The sequence below is a fragment of the Zonotrichia albicollis genome, chromosome 3, assembly GCF_047830755.1.
Source record: "Zonotrichia albicollis isolate bZonAlb1 chromosome 3, bZonAlb1.hap1, whole genome shotgun sequence".
Taxonomy (NCBI): Eukaryota; Metazoa; Chordata; class Aves; order Passeriformes; family Passerellidae; genus Zonotrichia; species Zonotrichia albicollis.
Genome location: NC_133821.1, coordinates 80370571 through 80398333, shown reverse-complemented (window position 1 = coordinate 80398333; position 27763 = coordinate 80370571). Strand labels below are relative to the sequence as shown.

The following is a 27763-nucleotide window of genomic DNA, read 5'->3' as shown; positions in this document are numbered from 1 at the left end:
ATTCATGGATGTAAATATCTGAAAGGTGGGTGCAGAGAGGATGGGACCAGCCTCTTTGCAGTGACTGGACCAGAGGCAGAGGGCACAAACTGGGATGCAGGAGGTTTCCTCTGAACCTCAGGAAACAGTTTTCCTGCTGTGAAGTGACGAGGCCTTGGCATAGGTTGCCCAGAGATCTTCAAAAGCTTCTTGGGCATGGTCCTGGGCAACTGAGGTTAGGTGGCTGTAGTTGAATACAGGGCTTGGACCTCCAGAGGTCCTTTCCTCCCTCATCTATTCTGTGGTTCTGTGAACAGTAACTTGAAGGTAACTAGGTTGCTTTCTGTTTGACTTACATTTCTATAAATATTGTGATTGTAGTTTTATTTCTAAACAGATAGAGGTCCTTTAGGAACCACTTTTCTCCCTCTGGGAAAGCTGTGAATTGTTTTCAATTTATAAGTGTATCTGCTCTTTCACAGTTTTTTTATATTTGTTCTTTAAATATAAGATTAAGTCACGACTGTTTGTTTAGTACCAAAGATAACAGAGCATGATATAGCAATTAAATGTTCTTGCTGTATACATTGCTTTTTCCTGACAGGAACCTTTAGGAAATTCTTTAGGAAATTAGGGGAAATATCCAAGAAATTTTATACTTTAGTAATTTGGATAAGAGAATGTATTTACATGAATCAAGTTTAAAAAATTCTGAACATACTTCTGATTAGATTGAGTATATCTACATTTGGATTTAAGGACTGTTTGGATTTGACTGGTGTTAAATTTTCATGTATTTTGGCAAGTGGAAAAAAATTAGAGAAAACTACAGACCAATGCAAAACCTGCTTTTTTTTTTTTTTCTTTTTCAATGGGTATAAGTTAATACACTGTAAATTAAGAGTTCGTATTAATTATGGTGGCTGTAAGTAGTCAGTGTCACCTGCTGGCTCTTTAATACTATGGAGAGCTCTGAAGTATTGGCTGGAGACTTTTTAGTGGATTCTTTACTTTAAGGAAATTGGTATTGATATTAGAGGGCAGTACTTCATGTAGGTCAAGGGCACAACAAGTGCTTGATACTAGATATTCAGGGACTTGTTCACCTCCTCTAAGATGCAAGACACTGACATAAAACTAGGACTTTCATGTTTCTGGGTTTGCATGATTTGTCTCAGCGTGACAGAAAGTGGTACATATGATGTGAACATATTTGGAGTGCTTTGGAAATACTGTTTTAATGCTCAAAAGCAAATTAAAGAATAGATGTATCTCTAGAATTGTTAGCAGTAGTCATTGGCACAATATTTTCTTTGATAAATAAGCTTGCTGCAGATGTTGTTAAATGAGTACTTATGAGGACTAAATAATTCTGAGTTCTACTCAAGCTAGGTTTTGTTTTCTGCACCCCTGAATGTTGGCTTTCTGTGGTAATAATGGTATAGACATCTGGTTTGTTTGGTGGAATGATATCATTAGGTTCAGGATATGAAAATTTCTTAATGAGCACCTTTGTTGGAAGTTATGTAGATTTGTTTTTTTTTTTATTTTTTACTTAAATGAAAATTAAATTATCTGTGCTTTTGTTTAAAAGTCTTCTTTATTTTTGTCACAGAAACCAGTAGTAATAATTTCTGAAAAAAAAGATGAAGTTTCTTCTGTTTTCCATCCAACACCTCCTGCTGATACTGCAGAGCTTAGAAAAGTCAGCAAAGCTTGCAAAGGCTTATTTAGAGCAACTTCTCTGAAAGATTTATTTTCTGCTAAGGTGGTTCCTCTGGATCAGAGTAAGAATGTTTTGATACATACTATTTGCTATAAAGATTACTGCATGATGGGCTTTAATATTGGTAATTACATGAATTATTAGTACATTAAAGGACTTGTGTATCCTTTCAGTGTGAATTCTGGAAGTATTTAAATGGGTTTAAGGCAGTTTTGAAACTCTGCTTTCCCAAAATGATGCTGGCTTGCACTACTGAAAATGAGCTGAAAACTGCTCAGGTGCCTCTTCTTCCTATAGATTTCCAAGTAATGGAATCATACTGAAAGTTGTCATCAGTGAGTAAAATTAACCTTAAATGCTGACATGCTTGAAGAGATAATGAGATGCCATCATCTAAGGAGATTCCCTGATGGATTATTGAGCCTAAAAGGAGGAATAAAAAGAAGTGATATGTCTTGACAGGCCTCCAACTGCATCGTATTTGTTGTTATGAGTTTCATTAGTGCAGGTTTAATAAAGGTCACCAAATGTGGGATTTAAAAGTAATTTTCCTGAAGATGGGAAAAGGCATCTTGGCTTCCTGCATGTTGGCTTATAATGAAGTGTGCTGGGACTTTGTCTTTATTTCAGAAGATTGATTTATAATGACAGTTCTTACATTGTCCAGGATTGTTACTTTTTGTTATAAACTGAATATTTCACTTTTTACCTACTAAAGTTTACTTCATTTTTATGTATTTATTCTATAAATATACCTTTATATAATGTGTCACTTCATATAGTCTTAATAAGCTGATGTTACTAATTGAAGAAGTTGAGAAGCTGGTGTATTTGTAAACTGCCTTGGACTCTTCCCTTTTGGTATCATGCAAATGTTATGTGAGGGGTTTTATTTGTGGAGGTTCTTGTATGTACATAGAAGCTACAGGATTAACAGCTGTCGTTTTCCTGAGTTCCTTCATAATATTCAGGTCCTGAAATACAATCACTTTTTTTCACCAGGTGCAATCCACCTATTTGTAAAAGGGAAGTAATGGAGATGAAATATTATAACTTCAAACACAACCCCAAAAGACTTTAAGAAATACTGTTCATAAGAAGACACTGACTACCTTATTCTTAATAGTCTTAAGCTTTCTCAGCTTTTAAATTGATACAAGCAAATTTTGATAATGTAGCACGACAAGCAGCAATTAATAACACTTGAACAAAATGTGTTCTCTTTGACTGTTTCAGATGAAATGAAACTTGATTTTGAAGAGCCAACGATGATGATGAATAGTCTTGACAGAAGTAATAATAACTGCTTAGCAGAACAAAAGTCGTACACATCATTTAATGATGAGAGTAGACAATTAATTTGTAATGAACATACCAGCAGATCAGGAAGTGAAGTCTCCATGGAAGGGACACCAGGAAACTTTTCACTTCAGCTGCAAGGAGAAAGGTCAGCATTGGTCAAGTATGGTAATGTGTATCTTCCATACAGCCCTCTTCCAGGATACTCAATTGTGCAATATCAAAATGCTTAAAGTTAATGATATCTGATGATAACATTACATGTGCTTCAAAATGAAACTGTGTTTAGATTATTAGAAAAATTTACATTTCTTCTTTTAGGAAGTTTCTACATTCAAAAGACTATTTTGTAAAATGTTGGTGGTAGAAATTTATTTGATGTGATTGTTTGATCATTAACATTTCAAAACCAAGTCTTCTAGTCACTGTGTGTAAAATCCTCAAGTTTAAATTTAATGTGCTTGCTTTTGTAGTTTAGTCCTGTTGTTTTAAGGTGCTATGCCATCTTCACTTAGCTTGACAAATGAGTAGAGCCATGCTTTCAGTTCAGGTATGTGATCATACACCAAAACCAGGCTAAAACTCTTTAGCAATAGAAGCAGAATTTTTTTTGTGACTTTTAATTTTTAGGTTTTTTTTTTTTTTTTTGCATGCCCAAGTAGGTGTAAGAGATTAATGAGACTCACATGCCTGCAGTCTGTTTTTACTGGACCTGGAAGATCATATCCATTCTTTAATTCATAATCAACTAGTTTGTTTTTCTTTTGATTTAGATGTGAATTCTTGCACAGGGAGCAGTAGCCCTTTGGCACTGTGGGTAGTTGGTGTATCAGTTGCTGCATTAGCAGTCAGATGAACAACTGTTTTGTGCTAATAACATTGACAGATCTGGCAGTCTCAGCAACAAGGAATGAAAAACACTTTATTTTCAAAACACATCCTTGTAAAACTTGTTCACTATTAAAAAGACATATTTGCCAGTAGGTATCTTCTTTCTAGCATGTTTGTATGTTTAGGGAAAAGCTATTTCCCTGGATATTCTTAAGCACCTTTGATATTAAGACTCTGTTCTTAATTTTATAAAATGAAAGGCTTTTCATTTACTAACTTGATGATAGCACTGAATAGTTTAAGAGAATGTTGTCCATTGAGGCTCTTACAGTAAATGATACATAACAGAGCTATCATAGGACTCTTTTATATTAAACTGTAAGCAGGATTTTAAAAAACGAGAGATTCTAAAAGAATGAAGTTTTATTGTAGCAAAGGAAAAACTCCATGAGTGTGGAGGAAGAATGAGAAAATAAGAGTAGAGATGAAAAATGTTGGTGAAAAAAAAGAAAAGTTAAGGACCAAAGAGAATACTATACTGCAATATAATTTTCTGTCTTTAAAATCAGTGATCTAATAACTTCTTAGATAAAGACTAGTTGGATTATCATACTACATAAATTACTGTAGTTTGAATTTTATTTAATAAAGGTGTGGCGTGAAGGACTTCAATGTTGCAGTGGAGATGGATAGTTGCTTTTGTGGAATATGCTTCCTGCTGTTCAGTTCTGCTTTCTGTTCGGGTTGCTATTTTGGTTGATGGTGTGCAAATGCCTCTGACAGGAAAGAGTCAGTTGATACTTTTGCTAATTCAAAAGAATCACCTTCTTTCTCAGTCATAATTTTAAAACTTGCATGTGTAATTGAACAGCTAACCCGTTAGGCATGCTTCCTGTCTGTTCAAAATTGTACACTTCTCCTTCTAAGAACAAGAGCTCTGCAAATTTTCGGTTTTGCATTTTTGTTACTGATGCTTTTTGCAACCATGAGTCTCATACATCAGTTAAATTAGATCTCAAATTACTGGCCTTAACATAATACAAAAAATTGCTTTCTAATATTGTTCTGACTAGTTCTCTCCAAAATGGTAGAAAAATATAACATTCCTCCATCTTTCTGTGTTGGATGCAAGATGTGTGTTTTTAAATAGCCCATTTTTACCTCTCCTGTGAGTCTTTTTCTGTGTACTCGAGTCAGAGCTGGTTTTTGCCAATGCTTAGGAAGCGAAGCTTCCTGACACCAATTACGTGCTCATTTGGCTTAGAGCACCATGTATATCTGCAGTGCTGCAAGATGCACAAGAATAGTACAAAATGCTCTCCCTTTAGCCACAGACAAAGGTCTCTCATCTGTATCAGTCCAAGCAGTTCAGGCCATCATGTGATGGGATGGGTGTGGATAATCTCAGCTGCTCTCATCTTTGGTTCTTGCTAAGACCAAAGAGCACATTGGTCCAGTGTTTGTGTACGATACTCCACAAGTCAGGCAGACCTTGTTCTGTGTGCTTGGGTGAGTTCAGAGATGTCATTCTTCATCTGACATGGCAGTTGAAAGGTACCACAAACCTCGCCTTCCATATAGTTTGTTGAGTTTGGTCTTCATGATAGTTGTATGTAAAAGGCTCCAGAACCATACAAGGGTCATTGCAGTGAGAGATTTGGCATTCTTTCTCAGTAGAACATGTTTATTAGATGATTGTAAGGTTAGATTGCATCTGGTTCTGTACCATAAATACTTGAGGTATCTTGTATAGGATTACAAGATGTTTTCTATTTAAAGTACATCGCATTCAGGAGTAACAGGATGAAAGCTTAAAGGAATGTCAAATCTTTTATTATCTAGTGTCCTGTCATTTTCTATATGAAGCAGGTGTCAGCCTCAATTCTGTATTGCAGTGACTTAAAACCCTTACAGGAATTAAGCAAGGGGATTGTAGATGTAGTACACTTCACACAGGGGGAAGCATTGGCATCCTACTCCCGTTTCCCTACAGTTCCTATACATGTACTGAAATAACTTTCCTAATTAAACCTTTTTTCTGCTAATGAGGAAACAGTTGAGCATGACAAAATAGCGTGGCAGATTCCTGCCATTAGTGCTATTATATTTATTTTAAAGACAAGGGAGGTATTCTATTCCAACAAGAGACTTGATCACTTTCTGTCTCACATTCTTTTGTTGTCCCAAAGACTGAAGAACAGAATGAGCAGTGTTAATGAAATCACAACTGCCTTGTAAAGGTACTGGGGGAAAACAAGAAAAAAAGAAAATGACCTTTTGAGGGAAAAAGCCATTTGCCATTTTGTTTGCAATTCTGTTTTGCAAATAACATTCCAGATGTAATAGAATAGGTATATTAATTGAAGCAGATTGAATTTATTGACATGTTGCCTCAGGAAAGCTAGGAACAATTTCTGGCAATCATAAGGAAGCTCAGTTTTGTTTACATCTTCCTGTAACCATTGTGCCTTGCCATCTATTGTGATTGCTATAGAAGTGAAACTTCTAAAATGTTTTCTGCATTCATATATTTCAAGAGAAGTGTCTACAGTAATGGCAGATTTGCTGATGAAGAGCAACAGTTTCCCGGGTGTGAAAGAATGATGACTTTTTTTTTTCCTACTCCAATTTTTCAATATTCTGAAAGCTTAGATGTCATTCCAGGACTTCTTAAAAGCAGAGGTGCCTTGGGTGAGGAAGAGTTTGGAGGCAAACAGTTCATTCCCAAGTGGCTTGTTCTTTTTTAATAAGCGAGTTTTATAAAGAGCTACAAAAGGATTAGCAGGTACTGTAAAGGAGATAGACTGTGCTCTGTTTTCTCTCACCATTTCTCTCTTTATTGAATGCCTGTTTTACAGTATCCTTTAAATATATTCTTCTTCCATGAGAATAGTTTCTCCTTCTTGTGCTTTTTTAGAGTTTTGGAATATTTCAATAGAAAATGATAAAAGCAAAGGATTAAATAATAAAGTGAATCATATATTCATAGAATAGGGTGGGTCAGAGGGGACCGCTGGAAATTGCTTCTCTCTGGTTGCTTAAACTACCTTCACATCTGTGCTCAAAATATACATTCTTTTTCTCTTCAAAGAAGAGGATTTCCACAGAGGAGAGAGATTTTTTTCTTGAGGGGAACACCCATTCTGTTTTGTTCTGGATGATGTTTTTGAAATGATATGGTGTGGCTATTGGTTTGAAGTATGGTGTAGCTGACTCTCCAGTTTTTTTCAGTATTTTTATATTTTTATATTTTTTTAAATTATGTATATTGACAACTTTTGGAATTCTCATAAAGACAGGGAAACAGGAAATCAACATGCTTCCAATTAATCTTTATCTATTTCTGCCTCAGTTCCACTGACTATTTGGATAACTGATTTTGAGTGGTGGGAAATCCTTCATAGGTGAAGCTTTCTACAATGTTTTCCAGATTGTGACACCTACCCTTTCAAGAAGGTGCCTGGTTTGGTATAGGGTTAAGGGATACTGAGAGAACACTGGGGAAGAAGAATTCTTTTTTTCTGAACTTGTTACAGACTTCTAAAGAAGAGGGCAAGAGGTAACTTTTATCTCTAGTCTCTTAGATCACGACAGAGACAGTGGAGTTTAGGCCCCTTTTTACCCTGTGCTCTAAAGAGTCTTTCCACTCTAGCACTTAGATTTGGGTCAATATAATTGGTCTCCAAATCTGGGAGATCTAGGTCTTGAGAGTCCTTAATAGCAATTGCATTGCAATTCTGGAATGGGAAAGTGTGCCATGCAAAGGGTAGAAAAGAAATGTCAGTTCAGTCTAGGTAGACCTGTAGTAACAATGGATTTAAATTTATTTTCTGTTTAGATATGCAGTGTGTATTCAAGATTCAAGTTAGGAAGATAATGAGGGTGTGGTTTTCAGACTCAAATATATTTAGGCTAATGTTGTAGATATTTTTTATGGTTAGAATTAGACTGTCAGTTGTCTGGTTGCCTAAAGATACTCTGCCCAAATAGATACTGTTAATATTTTCAGTATTAGACAGAATATGCAAAGACTATGAAGAATAAAAAGGATAAGGATTGAAGTTTTTCATCAACCTTGATTATAATTTTAAGTCATACTATTTAACATGTGCATGAGGTTCTCCATCAACAGCCTGAGTAAATAAGAAATGCTGTATTTTTTATCGCTGGAGCTGTTATAAGAAATGAGTGAGCTATTCCCATGATTGTGTTTACAGGATTGTTATTTACTCATCTTTAGGATGACTCAGAGAGTTGGTCTATTTGTCAATATATTTTTACAAATTATGTTGTCTTTCTACTAGTTATATTTTCTCATATCAGTGGTATCAGTTATGCCCTTGATTATAGTTTTCACTCCCTTTGTTTTTTTCCTCTTCTTATTATGTTCCTTATAACCCTCTGCAGTTCCTGAAATAATTTCAGGACATCTATATTACCAGGTTTTAAATTATTTTCATGCTTTTGAGAAGTTTTGTGGATGAGAAGTAAAACTGACTCAAATTGTGTGTAATTGGCTTAATACTTTATTTTATATCTCTTTTAGCTGTCTGCCAGTAATTTTGTCTCCATTGTTTTTTTTTGAAAAAGAAAATAGTCTTTAAAAATTGAGCTATTATACTTTTTTTTTTTTTTTTCTTTGAGGCTTATTTCCAGATTCTGTTTATCTGTCTTGTTTGTCCCTCAGATGACATCACAGAATGGAAGATTCTGTAGTAACTGAGTAAAATAGGGACAGATTCTCTTAAGTGGCTCAGTGAAGGTCAATTCTTTGTCTAAAAGGATAGAGTGCTTTTCAAGTGCTAAGTTATGGTCAGGAAGGAATCAGTTGGTTTGCAATAAAAAACATATTCCCTACTATTCAAATAATGAAAGGCAATACCAGAAACTAATTCTGATGTCCTTCTGGCAACATGAAATATCTGGATAGTATAATGAAACTGGAATAAAGGGATTAATGAGAAATGCAAATGTTAATTGGTGTGTGGAAAAATTAATTTCTGTGAGAGTAAATGAAAAAACTAAATACTAATTTTTCTCATTTTGCCAAAAGCTAAAAACACTTCCTACTAGTTGCTTTGGCAAAAATACTGGAATGTTGTTTATACTTCCTTTCAAAGTCTACAGGGCAATGTCTTGTTGTTAACATCAGTAATTTTGGTTTAGAGTTAGAGCTCTAGTTTCTTGATCACTAAACACTTACAGCAGTGGAATCATGGTAGCAGGGGATTGTGTTCTGAAGCAGTGGCTCCTAAAAGCATTGTGTAAATGAACCTGCTCTGAGAAGATCCATTGCAGTTTCACTTGCTGCAGCTCCACATCTGACTCCTCCCCTTCTTCACCTTGGGCCTCTTGCACCGCTTTGTCCCTTGCTGCTGACTCAGGGTTTGCTCCATTGTCCTTAGTACCCTAATTCCCAGGATCACCATTAGCTCCTTTAACTTTCCCTGGAGCTGCTGTTGTTCTTTTGAAGACAGCTGCTGAGTTAGGCTGTGCCCTGATGAACTTGCTCCAGAGCCCTACGTATCTTTGCATGGTGCTCCACAGTGCTCCTGCCGAGAGATCTCTCGGGCTGTTCAGGAGACCACAGTTCTGAATAATTTTTTTTAAAGTGCTGACAGTCAGTAGGTAAAGAACCCATTGGCTGATATACCAGAGGGTTGTCCAGAGGAGCCTCAGCTGGCTGGAGAAATGGTTTGACAGGAACATGATGCAGTTTGACAAAGCCAAGTGCAAAGTCCTGCATCTGGGCAGGAACAACCCCGGGCACTATTGTATACTGGGAGCGATCCAGCCAGGAGGCAGCTTTGCAGAAAAACACCTACAGGTCCTGATGTACAAGTTCATAAAAGCTCAGGATGGGAGAGACCTCAGAAGATCATCTGGCCTGATCTTTTGTGGAAAAGAGAGTAGATGAGATTATCTAGCAAGCTGTTCATTTGTGTCTTGAAAACCTCCACTACACCTTTGCTGCTGGGACCAGCTCCAGGCTCCCCAATGCAATAGAGATGTTGAAATGACTGGAGGGAATCCGCCTGCTAAAATGTGAAGGAATCCTTTGTATAAGGAAAGGCTGAGAGATCTTGGAACTGTTTACCGTGGAGAAGAGAAGGCTTGGCCGGAGTTTTTATCATTCAGTACCTGGAGGGAGGGTTAGGGTGCATTGTAGCACCATCATTGACTGTGGGACAAGAGCTCTTCTCCCCCATGGCAAGCACTCAAAACAGGAAAAACTATTTACCTGTGATGGTTCTTTTTAAGGATTTATTGGTTGTATATACTTCCACAACACCTTCTTCCAGCTTTTCCCTTTGTAGTCCATACAGAATTGTGAAACTTCGGTTTAAAGAGAAGCACTCAACTGCTTAAATAGCCAAATGATCTTTATCAATATAAGGCATGCCATCCTGGACAGTGCTAGCAATAAAAATAAACCCAGATTACAGTGTAAATGTGTAGTCACACTCTGAATATACAGGTGAGTAAAATCTCAAATAACATTCTTTCTAAATGGCCTGTCTGTTTATGGATTATCCAGTCATGGGAACAAAACTCTGAATGAGTCTGGAAAAACACCTTTGTGCCTAGTAGTCATTTTGATACATCTGGCTTGCCTGGATGGGCCCCCAAAATCTGCTTAGCATTGCTTGAAATCTGTTCTTCCTTACACTTAGTAAAATGTCTTGATTTTTGGGTGTAGATACACCATGTCTGGCTTTCCAATGCACGCAACGTATGTTGGTAAAATGAGATGTTCAGTGCTTGTATTTATGTATAAACAGTCTGCATCTGCTGCAGTGCCTGTACTGTTTTTAGAGCTTTGTGAAAAGTTAGAAGTTGCTCTCCTAGACTTTTGCAGACCTGAAAACATTGATATAGCATGGATCCAAAATAATTTTGTAAAAATTTCAGCCACATTTTTGGCTTTTAAATAAACTAGAAAAAGGAATTTTGTGGGAGCTGAAGGGGATGTAATGAAGGAAAATACACTGGGGAGAAACTGAGTGACTCTGAGGAGAAAGTGGAAGAAAAAAATTTGTTTACCTTATCAAAATAAAGACCAAATATAAAAGGGCTCTAAGGTTAAACAAACTATCTGGAGCTTAGATTTGCTTCTGAGGAAGTAACTTGAAGATAAAAATGGTGGTTCTATAGATATAGAAAGGGCTTTGCAGTTACAGATGTGTAGAAATCATGTACCCATAATTAGAGTTCTTTGGCTTAATAAAAAGGGCATGTTTAAAAATGGAAAAGAAATCTGTTTCCAGACATCAGATCATGTCTACAGTCTAGGGTTTCCTTACAGCATTTACTCAGGGCATGCTATGCACAGTCTGTGTGTTAGTAGCTCTATGCCTTTTTAAGAATCTGTTCAGGTTCTAGTTTACATGGGATATTCCCAATTCCTGTCTCTACTTTAGGAGAGAGTCCATAGATCTATTTTGCATGGGCACAAAAGGAGAGGCTCATAATATCTGGATGAGCTAAGTTGTGTGAGGCCTTGGCACTTGCAGAAGGAGATACTATGGTGCTTAAGATGTTTTCCATCCCTGCTGTCCTAATGTTTTTCTCATTCCCCTTTATTCCTGCTCTTCCCTTTGAAAAGTAACCTGTATATTTTTCATTCTTTATTACGCTATCTCAATTACTGTGCTCCTCTGTTCTTCTCCCACTTTGTTATCTAGTTTTGCCTCCCAAAGCTGTGAGGATATATAAGATGTTACAGGATGCTTTGAGGAGGATACAGGATACTGTGAGGAGAGAGTAATGTCAAGAGGGAATGTCTTGAAGCTGGACAATTCAGAAAAGATGGTCATGTTCTCTTTTTGTTCCAGTTGAGCTTTGCTACCCTGCTGACCACAGGTGCTTGATAGATACAATTCTGTAGAGAAGCATTAACTTGTTAGTGTTAGACCATATGTCCTTCTTAACTGATAACTAAATAATCAGGGGTACCAGCCATACATCTCTACCAATAATTAATTAAACAAAGGAGTAAGCCACCAAGCCAGAGGCTATCTGCAGTGTCATAGGTTATATCAATACAATGAAACTATTTTTAATTACCTCCCTGTTTTTAATACACACAGGTAGTCTGCTTATCTGTGCCCTCTGCTCAGGCATTTGTCAAGGAAAATATCACCTTTCCTGGGCCAAAATTGTAGCAGGGGTGATGGTAAGGATCTAAATCTGTTGGATAATATGAGACAAAATTCAGGCCCAATGCCTGAATTTCGGGTAGGGAGGTAGTCAGATTCTCAGATATTTAAGGTGCAGTATGAGGAAGGAGCCCAAGCACTGTTCCTTCATTGGGACCTTACTTTAACATTTGTGATTCAAACCTTGCTGTTGTGTGCAGCTTCTTTGGAGATTACTAGTTCAATTCTTTGCCTCTGGGATATAGTTCATAGAAATGTAGTTTTCCCTGGAATACCATGGAAGGGTGAGAGTTTGCAGGTGTACTGTAAGCAAGAGGCTCAAGGCAACAACAAGCAAGTAAATTTCTAAACATGCAGAATTGCTTAATAAATGCAGCTTTCACTTAATTATCCATTCTTTCACAAGAGGAAAATACTGAACACATGTTGGGTCTGAGCAGTTGGCTGCTGCTGAGCAGCACTCCGCAGCATCAGCCCTGTCTCTCCAACTTCAGCCTGGCACCAGTAGGCTTAGGGTGGGCAAGGTGTTTTGAGGGGACATAACCAGGATGGCTAGATGTGGGATCTCAGCACCTCAGGACTGAGGTGCCGAGTCACCGAGACCACCCTTGGGGGGCTCGGGAGTCCTGGAATGTTGCCAGAAGTGTCTGGTGGCTGGACTTTGACCCTACACAGGAGACGACACCTGTATGAGGATAGGAGGATTTCACCGGGGTGAATGGTGAAGGGATTAGTTAATTAGAGGGTGAGACACAGGGTTTAGGATTTCTGTACAGGGGGGTTTAGAGAAGTAAGATGGAGGAATTGGGGCGTGTCCTGTCCTTCTTCTTCTTCTTCTCCTTCTCCTCCATCTTCTGTGGTGATGGTGGCACTTTGGGATTGGTCATTACTAAAAGTGCACCGGGCAATAAGGGTAAAAGGTATTGGGGAAAAATGATACATATTGTACACGTAACTTTGGGTATAAAGATAGGTGACTGCCCGGAGGGGAGGGGAGTGTGCTCATGGCTGGCTGCTGAGCAGAGCTCTGTCAGGCCGAGAGAAAATCTTTTAGATAAACAATTAATAAACACAGAGACCGAAAGAAGAACTGAAGCCTCTTCTCGTCCTTTGATACGCAGGCTGCCCCAAGGCCACCCCGGGCCTTTCCAGGCCCTCCAAACAGCCAGAAAACCGGACAGCTAGACAAAAGGGATTCCATAATGTATGATGTCTGCTCAGCAGTGAAAGTTAAGACAAAAGAAGTGAGAGGGTGTTTATTATTATGAGGTTTTATAACCTCAGAGCAATCACTCCATGCTCAAGCCTTACTTCCTTGGAAATGGCTCGACATTGCTTTTGGTGGGAAGTTGAGCATAAATCTTCTGTTTTTCTTTGCCTCTGCAAGTGGCCTTTGCTTTTGTTTTATTAAACTGTTTTTGTCTTGGCCCATGGGTTTTTCCCCATCTTGTTTCTACCCTTGGTCCTGCTGAGGGGGGGAGTGAAAAGAGTGGTGTGATTGGGCACCTGACGTCTGTCCAAGGTCAACCCACCTCACCACACTGCTCCAGTACTGGCTCACTTTCTTTTTGGAAGTCCTCACACTCTGTGTACATTTAAGAGAGCAGTGTTCTTCATTGAGGCTACTATGATTTCTTTTATATGAGAAGGACAAAAATGATCCAGTTGCCAAGTTCCTTTTCTTCTGTAAATCATCTGAGCCTCTGTCAGTTGATTTCTTGATGAGGCCCTTATCAGACGATCAGATTTCTGCCAATTGACTTTGTTTCCAAGGCAACCACTCTCTTGACAAGCCAGTTCCCTTCAATAGTAGGTGACTTATTTTTTATAATAGGTTGATCATATTTTAACTGCATTGTTCTTAATAAGGTACTTCTATTTAAATTTCAATCCTAAATGAAAATGTAAAGATAACAAACCAAAAGTCTGTGTAACTAAAATGAAGTTGACAGAGTGGTAAAGACACGTAAAGGGATTTTATAATTTCTCACAGAATTCCTAAATTGTACATATTCCCTAAAGATAAGCCTGCCCATGAACCATTCCAAATTATATAGGTATTCAGTGTATTCATTTTCTGAAAATAATGGAAGTTTGGGTGACTTATGAGGGTGTTTCCCAAAAGCATAGATGGGTCTACTGCTGGTATTCACAGAACAATTTGCTTTCCTACTAATTTAAGTCTCTAAACTGGTGATACTGGTGTTGATACTGGTGTTTAAAAAACAACAGATTCCAGCCCAACTTCTTTTCATGCACAATTGACATGATCTTACTCTGCATCTCACACATGTGGTGTTTCTCTCTGGTAAGTTAACTCATCCTTTGCTTCAGTGGCTTTTTATATGAATTTGCTTTTGCTTCCAACAAAACTCATGGGATTGTCTTTGTTGAGTTACTTGGATTCATCCTGGATTTACATTTTCAGGGAAGAGGCACAGAGAGGATATAGTTACAAAACACTTCCTCTGAGGAAAGCAAATTCTAACATCTGTATTCATATAGGCATGTACCATCATCATGCCTACACACACAATTCTGAAGGTACTGATTTCTGAATGTAGCTATGTTTACTATACGGTGACTGAAGTTTTTCTCTTGCTTATCTAGTATGTTTTCAAGTTGTAGTCTTGATTTCAGAGATGGCTGAAACTTGTAGAAATGTTTCTGAAACTTTTAAAGTTTGAAGGACAAGGCATTCACAGAAATGGAATCAAATTTTTGTTTCTACCAATACATTGAACTGTCTGTAATGTGAGCTCCTTCTTTCTAAGACATGTCAGACAATTTTAGAGAGGCAGACACTTGTCTTTTGTATTTTATAAAGTAGTGCTTCCCCACAGGAGTAGAAATTGCTATATGTGAGTTGAAATAATTTCAAGGTAGTTTGTGTAAGCATTTGGATTTAGGAGCACTTAAATCCTCATACTGTAGAAATAAAGCACTGTTCATTCTTAGCCGTAATGAAGCAACTGGTCCTCTGTGATGTGATTGCTTGGGAAATTTCTCACTGACCACAGTGAGCTATCCAGTCCTTTTTGCAGGGAACTGATCTTGTAAGAGCTTTGTCTTTTATTTTGTCTCCATCTGTTGATAGGATAACTTACGTCTTCTGTCTGGACTGACAGACAGGGTTTAGGCACCAAAACCAGCAAACTACTTAAACAACAGTTTAGTTTTAAGCCTTAGAATAACTAAATGACCTGGTTAAAAAAAAAATGAAATAACATTGCTAGCACACTACTGTCATCTTTAGAATGGAGAGATTAGGTTGTATTGGTACATGAACTTTAAATGGAATAAGAAGTGTTAAATTAAACATACATTGAGAGTAGAAAACATAGATTAAGACTTTCCTCTTTAGTACAGGAGAAAAGATTCCAGTTTGATAGCAGGGAGTCTACACCTTGTATATTTCTTTTAGATCAGTGCTGCTTGAGTGTGTAGCTAGGCAAACTATTTATTTAGAATAAATAAATAAATTTATTATAGATGTAGGTAGTAGTTTCCTCTGTCCAAAGAAAGACTGACCATAAAATCAGCAGGAATTATGGCATTACTTTGTAAAACAATAGAAATGGCAACATACCTGTTGTTGTACTGACAGAACTAGTGATCACTACACAGCAATAATTCACTGGCACCCAGTGAAAAACACCCAGAAATTCTAATATATACTTTAAAGGTTACTCAGGTGTTTGTTTCTTTGAAAGATCTTCTCGTTAAATACTATAAAAGCGATAATCCTGTCAGAAAAAAAAACCCTGTCCTTGTGAATGGATGAACTTACATTTTTAAGGTAATTGAGTTTTATTAATTTAATGAAGCTGATGGTAAAATAGAAATCGTCTCTTTCTGAATTTAGTTTGGTTCATCTTTCATTTTATTGAGCTAGCAGAAGTGCTTCGTTTTTATGTTCCATAATGGTGACCTCTTGTGGTGTGAATATGTCAGTATTTCTGAAGGAGCTTTCTGTGATAAATATGGGCGGAGGTTGTATTTACATGTAACTTTTAATGAACAGCGAACTTACTAACTTAGTAAAATAACATCATCTTTTCCAATTAGTTATTAATATGCACAACTCAATGCATGTGAAAGAGCAAGCATTTTGAGCACAATTTTCTGATAATGCTTTTGTGTGTTCATACTGCATATTTTAGTGATCAGATAGAAGAGCCTGGCAAAAAGTCATCACAGCTGAAGACTTCAGGCCAGAAGAGAAGAGTAACAGGTACAAGGGATTTCATCTCCATTCAAAAAATGTGAAATGAAGTCAAATAGAATTAATGTAATTCTTGTGATTTGCCAGTATTGTTCTTTATTATTGACTGAACAATATTTTTTGGTTTTCTAGATATATTGGATTTTCTTACTGTTCTTAGTGAAGAGAAACAATATTCAAGAGATCTTCACTCTGAATATCTCTTGGTATTTTCTATTTGCTTTTTCCATATCTAGGCTTAAGAATCTGCCAATCCATTAATACCTTATTTGCCCATCAGTTTTTGTAATCTGTCACAGTTGCACAGAAACTAATAAAATTATGCCAGCCTGTATTATCTGAAGAAACAGATTTTGGATTGCTCTGTAGGGATGCATTTTGCTAATTTTACATAACAGACTTTAATAATATTTCCTCATAGCTGGCACATTTCATACATCACAAGTGCGTATTTGAGAGTCTGGTATGGAAACCTGAACTTTCTTGTGCTATTATTGTGCTTTATTACTATTTTTCTGGAAATGAGAAATTCTATTGTTCTAGATCATTCTGGCAAAAGCTGTTCTGTGCTCTGCTCTTATTTCTTTCTGAGGAGCAGAGAGTACTTACCATATCATGCAAGTTAGTACGCTTACAAGCCTTTTAATTTGTTTGTGCTATTTTATTGGTGTTACTGAAAATATAAAGTGTGTTTTTAGGATTGTTGCTTTTTAAGTCTACTTTTTTAACATTATGTAGCTTCCTTAGTTTGTGCCTGCTTCATCTTTTGTCCCACAGTAAAGAAGGGGATGGCACCAGGAATTCTCCATCATTTCTTCTCTACAATGGGATTCTGGGTGGAGTGTTCATTTACAAATTATTTCTATTTTCTGATATGAATTGTGTTTATGCTTTGACATTTTAGAGAGGAGTAGACTGTTTTAATATTGATCTATTCATGGCCACTCAGTATTCAGTGCAAAGGCTAAACATTATAAGTCAGGCAGTACTCAGCTTTTCAAAACTCAGTGTTGCTAAGGCTCTTGTATTTACATGCTAAAAACAGCAACCAATAAATGTAGACTGATTAGTGATTTTTTTTTTTGACCAGAATGCAAAGCAGCAGTTAAGACCTATGAAAAACGGAGACAACAAACTTGAACTTGCTGCATTTTTTTGCCTTCACTATTTTTTCTGTTGAATTGTGGTTTGCTCTATTAGAAAGTTCTGGACAGCTTCTGCAATATTTTAAATGTAGCTAGTACCCTAACTTTTCATCAGCAGCTTAAAAAATCTCCCAGGACTGAGACATGATTTAGTAATGTTGCTTTACTTTAGAGTCGTGTATTGTCTGGTCATTCTCACTTGTTTAGTAAAAGCTGATTATCTTCTTTTTTCTTTAGGTATAAGAGATAATTAAATTTAGATATAAGAGATAAATTATTTAGATATAAGGTATAATTATTTTTTTTAAATTATGCCATTATGACTTTCAGTTTGCTGTATTCTTCTGATGAATATGAGACAAGTGAAGCAGAGCAGTACAAAAAAGCATCTGTTCTTTTCATTCTGAACTGAAAATTAAATGGATTTGGTAAATTTTTTAAAAGTGAGAAGTTTGTCTCTATCTGCAAATGCATGCCCAAAGTTTTCTATTTCTTGACTAATGAATTTAAGTATATGTGTAGTTAAAAAGTCAGTTCCATCTTTCAGTTTAGGAGAGGAAGCTACAGATAGAAAATAAAAGAAATAATTGAGTCAATATGTGGGTTTTGTGGCAGGAAGGAAGTGTGCACACTGCTGTAGTGTTCTTATTTCAGCTGTACTTTTACATTGTCCAGAGCAGAGTTTTCACTTCATTGCAAACACTGCATAGTGTTTTATGAATTATGCTACTCATCAATTTAAATAAGATGGTCAGCTCATTTGATCTTGAAAATAAAAATGCCATGCAAAATAATAAGAATAATAATATTTGCTAATAATATGCACTTATATATAATATGTATATATCAAATATAGTGTATTACTTTTTAATCTTTTGAAATAGGTATATTTGATAGATTAATTGTGTGTAAGATGTAGGTAGACAGTTAATATAGACCAAAAAACTAGTCTTTTGGTTATTTTCTAAAGGGCAAGTTTTTAAAATACGAAGTTTTAAATTGTTTTACTTTTCCAAGTAATGCCAGTACGCAGTCACTCTTTTAAGGTCTGAGATACTGTTCTTGTGATGCAAACCTCTTATTATTGGTGTTCTCAGGTAGTATAGTAGTTTTTGTGTTCCTTCATATTTCTGTTAGGAATTCACATTGTCCTTTAAATGCAAGAGCTAGTAATGAACAACAGGAGACATTTTCAGACAAATCCATGACTTAAAGAAATGTGTATAATCCAGTCTTAATGGCTTTCTTATTTAGTAGAGTTGTGTGGCTTTTATTTCCCTATTTAAAAAACCTCAAAGTAAAAACAAATCAACAAACCAGACCCTGTTTTTATAACAACTTTGCTTGCCTGCAAGATAAAGAGCTTAACCCAATCTTGAACTCCAAACATATGCCTACACGTAAGCAACTGTTAGATCCTTGACATCTTGAGTTTCGCAGAAGCTCTGGCTCTCCATCTGTAGTGGCCCAATGGCCAAGGCCAAAATTTTGTCACTTCACAAAATACTAGGTGGAGGTGTAAAGGATGTTCAGCATGTCAGAATAATTCCCAGTGATACTGCATCCATATGAAAGTGAATCCTTGATTTCATTTTTTAATAAACTGTGTTTTCACCATCTTCCTTGTCCAATCTGAAAACAGATCCATGCTCCCAGTCTTGTTCCCAGAAAAATTCTAGTCCACTGGTTTTCAGGTCTGCCAACTTTTGCCTTCATGTCTGTGATACAATTTTTTTTGGTATTTTCGTTTTGAAGCCAAGTAAAAAAAGGTTAAATATTTTTTAAAACTCCCTTTGTGAAGTAAACAAGGTTTCTGATAATGGAAAGTAGCTTTTCCTGAGTCACGGGGGTATTTGGCTGAGAGTGGCCAAGAACAATGGGAGTTCGTTTTCTTCAAGATTTCTGACATGTTTTTTTGGAGGCAAAATAGCTTTCACATATCTATAGTTTGCTACTCATTTCAGGGGTTGCCGTGTTACAAACTGCTGAATGCAGTGAAGAATAGGAATAAACATACATTTTATAAAAGTTTAGCCATGAAGTCTGCAAAACTAATTGCATGAAGTAGTTAGAATTGCTAACAGGATGTAATAGCTAACAGGACTTTTCCCTGACTGACCAGTCAGTTAATCAAGCTTAGTGTTATGTCATGCATATGTACTAGATAAAATTCTGCAATCCTAGAGGATTGTCTCTAGTATGCATTTTTTTTGAACAAATAATAAGCTGAGAAGTAGTAGGACACTTTGATGTTTAGTAGTCATTACCCTCCAATTCAGTGATCAAATGAACCATTAATGTCGGCAAACAAAATACAGCTTTACAATACAGCTTTACGTATCAAACCACTTATCCATCTAGTTTTGTTTGAAATGTTCGTTTTTGAGAACATGTAAATAGAAAGAAAATCTTTAATTCATAGAATAACCCAGAATATAGCAAAATGTGACATTTTTAGATTTTTTTCTGCCTAATGAATAAATTATTTGTAGTTATTTATTATTGTAGAAAGTGAAACCTTCACTGAATGTGTGCTTTTGTTTTGAATGTATTTTGAAGACTTAAAGGATGAAACAAGAATAAATGAATGGGAAGAGGAAGATTTCTTTTGGCATACAAGGATTCTACCAATTCTACGTGAACTGGAAAAAAGTGGGTAACACTGTTCTGAAAGGATGTGTTTTCTGTACTGTTTCTTGCAGGAAGCATGGGACTCATTTTTGTTTACTACAAAATAATAACAGTAATTGGAGTATGTGGCCTTTTATGCTTCCATATGTTCAGTTACTTCACAGTGTAAAACTGGCCTGGGCAGTCTAGGTGGCCCTGCTTGAGCACAGGGGTTGTACCAGATGACTTTCAGAGGTCATTTCCAACTTCACCCATTCTGTGATCCTGTAAAAAACTCCAGAACTGGTTTAGTGTGAACCTTGTCTGATTAATTACCTTATTTTAGACAACATAGCTCTGCAAGCTTAGCAGTCAGCGTTGAGCTAATAATTTTTAGAATAAGTACTGCACAATTCACTGCTTTAACCATAGACTGTATTGAAGGTCTCAATCCATTTTAAAAAACTAAGGAAATCTTAATGAAAATTTCCACTTTTGAATAAAGTGTTAGATGTGCCAGAAAAGTATGTAATGACTCAGAACACTGAAGCAAAATTGAGTAAATTAAGTATAGTTTGAAAGGTTAAACTCTGGAATCCATTTTGCATTGAAAAAGTTGTTCAGTTGCCTTCTCTAGACACTGTATTTATTTGAATGATAAGAATATAGAAAGTAGATTTGTTTTTACAAGTAATTCTGTTTTATGGGATCTTTAGGAGTGTTTGTGATAGCATGGTACAGATTAGAACTTTTTTTGCATAGTTTTACAGATGTTCATGAGTATGAAACACCTGTACACTGCTAAGTGATTCCCAATATTTGTAATTGTTTAAAAAAAGACAGGATTCTCATTCCCACATCTGTCACTGATGTATAGAAAACAGTGATCAGGAAATTTGAAAACAGCTATGTAACTTCACATTTTCCTTGCTTAATGCCAAGATTGTCAAATATCAGCCACTGAGTTACAGTTCTGCATGGTGAGGTGTTCTTTATTTGTAAGCAAAATAAAATTTAGAGGTAAAATCTAATCATGTCTTTCCCTTGTCATGAATGTAGCTAAGGAAAATCAGTTTTCATGCCCCTTTTCCTCAGTCTTCACTTGATTTAGTTAGTGTATTGGAGTTTTTCTAGCTTTTATAAGAACCTGATTATGGCCTGTTTTATCTAATAATAGATGACATTATCTAATGATACCTTCTCACCAGCTGATTGAATGTAGTACTACATATATATACATTAAGACCTAAGTTTTGCTACTTCTTGAATATTAACACAAATTGTAACTGAATTGCATCATTGCCTCCTGCAACTGTGTGATATATTGCTTTCTTTAGACTGTTTACTGCATAATTCTTATGAATTCCATAATTGAGATGCTTTGAGTGTTTCTGTTGCTAATTTAATATTTTTTAATTTTGTGTACAGTTAATTGCATTGTACCTTTTAGCTAATTCCCTGCACATGAACCTAGGTCACATTTATTTCATATATTAATAGAGAAGCATTTTTCTTCACCTTCCTGATGCAGAAGTATTTGCAGAAGCCGTTCCATGCAAAAACAAATCTGGAGTTAACCTGGAACTTATTTATTGCCTAAATTCTTCTGAATATGATGTGCTTGAGTTGTTTATAATGTGACAAAAAAAAACCTCTTAAAGTCTCTTTTTCTAGAGGAACAAATAATTAATTTTGTTACCTTCTAATACTCAGGAGGTTAAGCTTTAAAATGCCCCATGGGATGAGTGATGAATAATTTTTGTTGTTAATTTTGATGAAATGGAGTGTAAGACTTTTCCGTTTTGGTTCCTTGTCACTCCTGTTTAACAGCTTATTGAAGCAGAGCATTTAGAATCATGCTAAATTTTGTTAAATTTTCTTCATGATGGGAGTAGAAATGGAATAGTCATTGCTGTTCCTTGAGTGTGATGATTGTGACTTGAGAGCCTCCAGGCACTTCTCATCCTGAGAGATCAGTCCTTGAATCTGCCTACAGGGTAGGGGCCTCAGACATGTTTCATCAAAAGTGCTTTGCCTCCTTGAATATGACTTTATTTCAGCTGTGAAGTGCACCCTTATTAAATGCAGAGGTTATACTGCCAGTTCATGTGGATTTACATGGGGCTTTGTAAGTCTCACCTTATGGACAAAGGCAAATGTAAGAAAATCTTTAAAAAATCTAACTGTTCAATTTTAAAAATAGACAAGACTTCTCCTTTTCTCTGTAAAGATATTCGTGATTCCATTGTGTTGAGATGCAGTTTTTGCAATTCTGTTTTATTTTTGTATATTTTAAACAGAGTCTCAGGGACTTGAGTGAGGAACTAGATCAGTTTTTTTTGTCAATAGGACAACATTCCACTCAAATATGTCTTGCACCTCTACATTGAAGAGTTCTAGCAAGTTTTTACATTCACTTTTTTTAATTCCAGCAAGGTTTGACATATAAACTCAGGTATATGGGGAGAAAAATGCTCATTAATGATCCCTTTTACACGTCTAGTGTTTGGTGGAGTGCTTTAAAGAATGTTCTCAGAGACAGAGTTTCCTGGTAGATATTTGGTCAATCTGATTATTAAGCATCAAAGGTGAGTTTGATTTTAGCTGTAGGTATTATTTTGGCTAAATGATTTCTCAGCTTGAGTCTCCTTTTTTTGACAAAGCAGAATAAAATTATTTCTGGGTATCGCATTAGCATGTGAAGACATTTATTTGGTGTCTCATTTTTGTTGTTGTGCAACCTGTTATTTATTTTGTTTCTCTGTGTCTTCATGTATTGAGATGCTCTGGATAAAGTGGCACTGATAATTAGGTTTTTTTTCTCTCCTTTCCTACACCCTTCAAGGAGAAGACAATATAGAACACCTTTGTCTAGCTTGTACCAAGCTCCATCAGGCATTGGGTGATGGAAATATGCTTGGAAAGAGATTTAAAAGAAGAAACATCCTTCTGAAGACGTTATATAAACTTGTAGACATTGATTCAGATCCACTTTCCCTGAAGCTGGCAAAGATTTTTCTGGCTGTAAGTGTTTTGAAATGCTCTTTGGTAAAATGCAAAACTCAAAATCATGAATTACAACTTGCATTTAATTTTTCATTTCATACTTGTAAACTGTGTCTAAACGAACTCTTTCCTAAGTACAGTTTGCTTCCTCAGGGATACTAGTCTGCTGTCCATCTACATCAGCACTTGTAGCTTATTATCTGTAGAGAAGTTACATCTGGGGGAGGAAGGAGGGGCACAAAATAGAATAGTTGGTGCTTGGTGGCAGGAATATTGTATAGGCATGGAAAAGACACAATGTTCTAAACAGGGGTACATGTGCAGGGAGTTAAAAAACCCAATGATTATAAAATGTACACATGGAAATGAGGCTTTGTTTTTGAAAAATATCTTGATCTTGTTCTGAAAATACCAAAGTGGAGGGGCTTTTTTTGAAGGTGAGTGAATGTAAATAATCTTTTGCATTAATATTTCTGGTTAAAACTCTCAATTAAATGTTGTGCTTCAGAACTTCTTTGTTCTGCAAAGCATGTATGGACAGTCACTGGTGGAAGGATGCCCACTAACATTGTATTGTAGGCATGTGGGTAATGTGTGTGTGTGTTGAGGGAGTCGTGTTCTCCTATAAGGCAGTGTAAGTTATGGTATTGAGAAGATACATTTACATACTCAGATACCACAGAGATGTTAAGTGGTACTTATTAAAAAGAAAGGTTCCTTTACAGACATTTTTCTGTGTAATCTTCCAAAAAGCATGAACCTAGAAGAAATTACCCTTGAAGTGTAGAGAAAAGGAAGAGAGATATCATCATATTTTTGCCACCCTTCCTTCCCTTTCACAGTCTCTCATCATAAGATCATGTTTTTTGATAGCTGAGAGTAAATTTCATTATGACAGGTACTGTTGTACTGGAGATCTTTGTTGGTGGGGCCATAGATGCCAAACCACTGATTTCCATACAGAATTACTTTGTAAGTGAATTGTAGAAAAAATCCTGCAAGTTATTGATCTACTACCTGTTTATATTAATACATTAAAAGTTTAAAACTGTTATTTCAAAGCCAACACAGTTTGCTAAATAGAGTTTAAAATACCTGAGTTTCAGGTTATTTCAGTTTCCTTTAATTCTGCATATATCTTCAGTTTGTTTTAATGTATTGTTAGGATTTAAAACTAATTTAATAGTTCTGTGAGAGTACAGGTGTGCCATGGTGTCTGAACTTGTAGAATGTTAGGTGTGATTTGTATGCAGATCTTAGTTGTGATTTTATGTCTTTCAATTTCTTTGCAGATGAAAGTAGATGAAAAAAATCTTGTTAGTATTTGCAAGCTAGCAATTAAAATTTGTAGGAATGAAAACAATTATTTCATCAGTCAAAATGATACATTGTTGGGTATGTATTCTTTCTTATCTTTAAGTTAGATGTTGAAATTCAACAGTTAACGTTGTTTGTCTTTGAAAAAACATTTTCAGAATTAAAAATTCTGAAGAAAGACTAAAAATTGCCTGCCTAGGTCAAACTGATGTTTGGTCTAGTCCAGTATTCTGTGTCTAAGTAGTGATGAGGATGAGGAATGCTGTTTAGGGGGAGCACAGGAGCCTGTGTGTTTTCTGTGATCTGTTTACCCGGCACTACTCCAGCATCCAGAACTTCTCTGTTCTGTTAGGGACATTGGAAGGCGCATCCCTGCCTAATCCCTTTTTAGTTTCTGTGTCTTTTGTTCATTTGTTTGCCTTTTTGGATTTTCTGATTCTGTCTCCCTCTATGATGTCATAGAACAATTTCCAGAAATTCTCTGTGTGCTATTTTAAATCTATACATTTTTCTTTATCCCCCTGCTTGTAGTCTTGCAGGATTTATAAGAGTTTGTACAGTCAGTTGACCTTTCACCTTGAGGATTTTTTAAAAGGCAGTCCTATCACATATCTCTGTCTTCTTCTTTTCAAGATTGAGGCATCTCAGCCTCTTAGCTCTTTGAGCAGATGTTGTGTCATTCACTTGTTTTAGAAGTCCTTCTCTGTACCTTCTCAAACTCCAGTGGATCCTTCTTGAGATTTATGGAACAAAACTATCTATAGAATTCAAGCTGTGTCTGCACCAAATTTATAGAAATGAGATAATGCTGACTGTGGTGTTAGCCATCATCAGAGAGGATCTTGAGAATAGTCATTGGATTTCTTATATTTTTTTGTAGCTGCTGCTTCACATTGAGCCAAAGGTTTTGCAGAGCTGTCAGCAATGGCTCTAAGATCTTTTGTGTTTTTAACAGTGCTTGTGTCATGCACACTCACCCACCCCTTGCAAATATGAGAAATATGAAGAAAGTGAAAGTGTGCAAATGATACTCAGTATTGATTGAAAGTCATTCATTTCGTTAAAACCTTAGTGTGTTTTATCAATGTAGGCCTTGATCTTGCAAGGAGTTATTGCATCTGTATTGGTTAAGGCATGTATGTATATTTGCTTAAATAGTTGAGAGTGTTCATGGTCCCAAAGTTTAGCACACAGTTGTTGTCAGAAATGAAGACATGCCTTTCAGGTGGCAAGGAAAGGACTCACAGGAAACAGAACAGGATTGACTTTGGATACAGAAAAGTACAGTTTTGTAGAGATCAGCATCATACACAGCATTTGAACAAGTCGCATTTTTCTCATTTCCATCCTCATTCACTTTTCTTTCACTTGCTCTTCTTTCCCTATATTTTGAGAACTAGTGAAGGAAAGAGCATTGGTAGGTTTTGTTTTATTTGTTTATTTGCTCTTTATGTTTTGGACCAACCTTGTCCCAGAAGTAGACGTGACCCTGGCCTATCATCACAACTGCCCAGATCCCTGTTACAGTCACTGGGTTATAGATTCAATTTTTTTTTTCCTTTTCTGTCCTTGTGAACTGTTTATGTGCAGTACAGCAGGTCCAGTAGAATAAATAAATTAATCCTTCATCCCAGAATAGACAGCTACTGTTCAAGACCTTGTTTGATACTGTGCAGAGCAGGAACCTGAAACTGAGTTCTCACATTGCCACAACCCAAGTGATGTAATTGGTGAGGGTTCATATGTGTGTATATATATATATATATATACAAACACACCATTTCCTACAGCTTCAGTTTAATGATATAGGAAAATGTTTTTATTCAACTGGAACCAAATAGGAAGCAGAAATAAATAAATAAATATCTCTTTGAATCAGTTATTAGAAGTTTAAAAGTATAATGTTGGTTAGGATTACTCATTTGTTTAAGATACCCACTAAATTCAGAATGTCTCAATTTGATTGCAAAAGATACCTTGGCCATGTGTTGACTGTAAATTTGAGCATTTCAGATGTCTGACAGTGGTTGCACAAAACAAAACTTCTATGTCAACTTTACCTACATAAAAAGTAAATCTAAAAAGACTATGAACAGATTTCAAATGTGAGAGTTGAATTGTGCCTTTTAGTGCTCCGTTTGAGATGCTTTAAGACATTTGATTTTTAATGAAGTAGTGGGAAGTACACAAAATTCCAGGCACACACAATCACTTTTGCAAATCTTGACTGAGAATTTCAATGATTCCTGCTATGTGTTTACAGCTTACATTGGAGAACAAAAGTCGGGCCCATTCCCTCATTCATCAATAATTGTTTCTTGGTTTCAGTCCAAATATCCAATTTTTCTAGCCCACTTATTAGAAATGTAAGAGTTCAGTCTGAGGGTGTTTTCCAGTTGCTAATCTCTTTAATGACTTGATTGTATCAAATATAAATTTTACTATTAGACTTTCTGAATGATGATTTTCCTTTTAGATTATTTGTTGCAGGTTCTGTGTAATGCAGATCTACAAAAAAACCATGAAGCTCTCATCTATTGCATGGCAGCTCTAAAAGTCATGTCTGAAAAGGAAGCACTCCGTTTAAAAATGGTCAGCAAAGGAGCTATTGAAATGTTTCTGGAATTAATGAAGCAGATTAATAACATAAAAGAACATGACACATATTTCTCCAAGCTGGGCCTCTTATTAGTCCAGGTTAGCATTTACTTTTATTTCTAAAAGTATGTACTTCAAGGACAAATTAAAAATTTAATTAGAGGAGATAAGCTTACCCTGTGTGCTACTGACAGAGTTGTACCTATATTTCAATGGACTTATTTTTAAGAAGTTAAATGAAGTTGTTCAGGACCTAATGTAATTACCACAGATGTTTGTGTGTATTCAGTTTTAAAGGCTTTAGAAATTCTGAAGTTAGTAGAAATATTTTTATAAATATTTTTATACCTAATAAACCAGTTTCTCATTACTACTTTATTGTGCTGACAATATTCTGGATACTGTAGTAAACAGATAAAAATATATTCTCTATCTAAATTCTTGAAACTGAAATAATAAATACAAGCTGGTTCTGCAATACTCTAGGAGATTACAAAAATCTTTTTTATTACAAAAACAACTCATTTTATTACAAGAATAATGCATTTTAAAAATGTGTAGGGAAATACAGCTGTGTTTCTTTGACAAAATGTTTTTGAAGAACTGTAATATAAGGAAAAAGTCGTTGCAAAACCAAACACTTTTTGAATCTTTTGAAGGCAGCAGGCTCAAAACTATTTTCAAATACAAAGCACCTTGATAAATGGTGGCTATGAAAACTAATCCTTGTCCCTAAAACTTTTTAAACCCATGTATTTTAGAAACACTGTGGGATGGATATTGTATATACCAAGGATTTGCCAGGTAGATTCCAGGCATTTGTTTGGAAGTTACTGACATAATGTTTAGCAAGTGGTTGAATTGTGAA

At 35.9% G+C, this 27763-nt stretch overlaps 1 protein-coding gene across 10 annotated transcripts in view; it reads left to right on the top strand.

The window, feature by feature from the left end:
* Nucleotides 1-27763, top strand: part of ARMC2 (armadillo repeat containing 2) — an 81709-nt gene that overhangs the window by 4681 nt on the left and 49265 nt on the right. For 8 of the 10 annotated variants that reach the window (XR_012579674.1, XR_012579675.1, XM_074537980.1 and 5 more), the window contains 7 exons: nucleotides 1595-1766; nucleotides 2942-3152; nucleotides 16158-16228; nucleotides 19924-20016; nucleotides 22820-22998; nucleotides 24273-24375; nucleotides 26774-26994. Coding sequence is in view for 8 of the 10 variants with exons in the window: in XM_074537980.1 (XP_074394081.1) it covers nucleotides 1595-1766; nucleotides 2942-3152; nucleotides 16158-16228; nucleotides 19924-20016; nucleotides 22820-22998; nucleotides 24273-24375; nucleotides 26774-26994 (1050 nt within the window). In the remaining 2 variants the exon portion in view is untranslated. The remainder of the gene's footprint in view (nucleotides 1-1594; nucleotides 1767-2941; nucleotides 3153-16157; nucleotides 16229-19923; nucleotides 20017-22819; nucleotides 22999-24272; nucleotides 24376-26773; nucleotides 26995-27763) is intronic. The other 2 variants (XM_074537981.1, XM_074537982.1) reach the window with 2 other exon arrangements.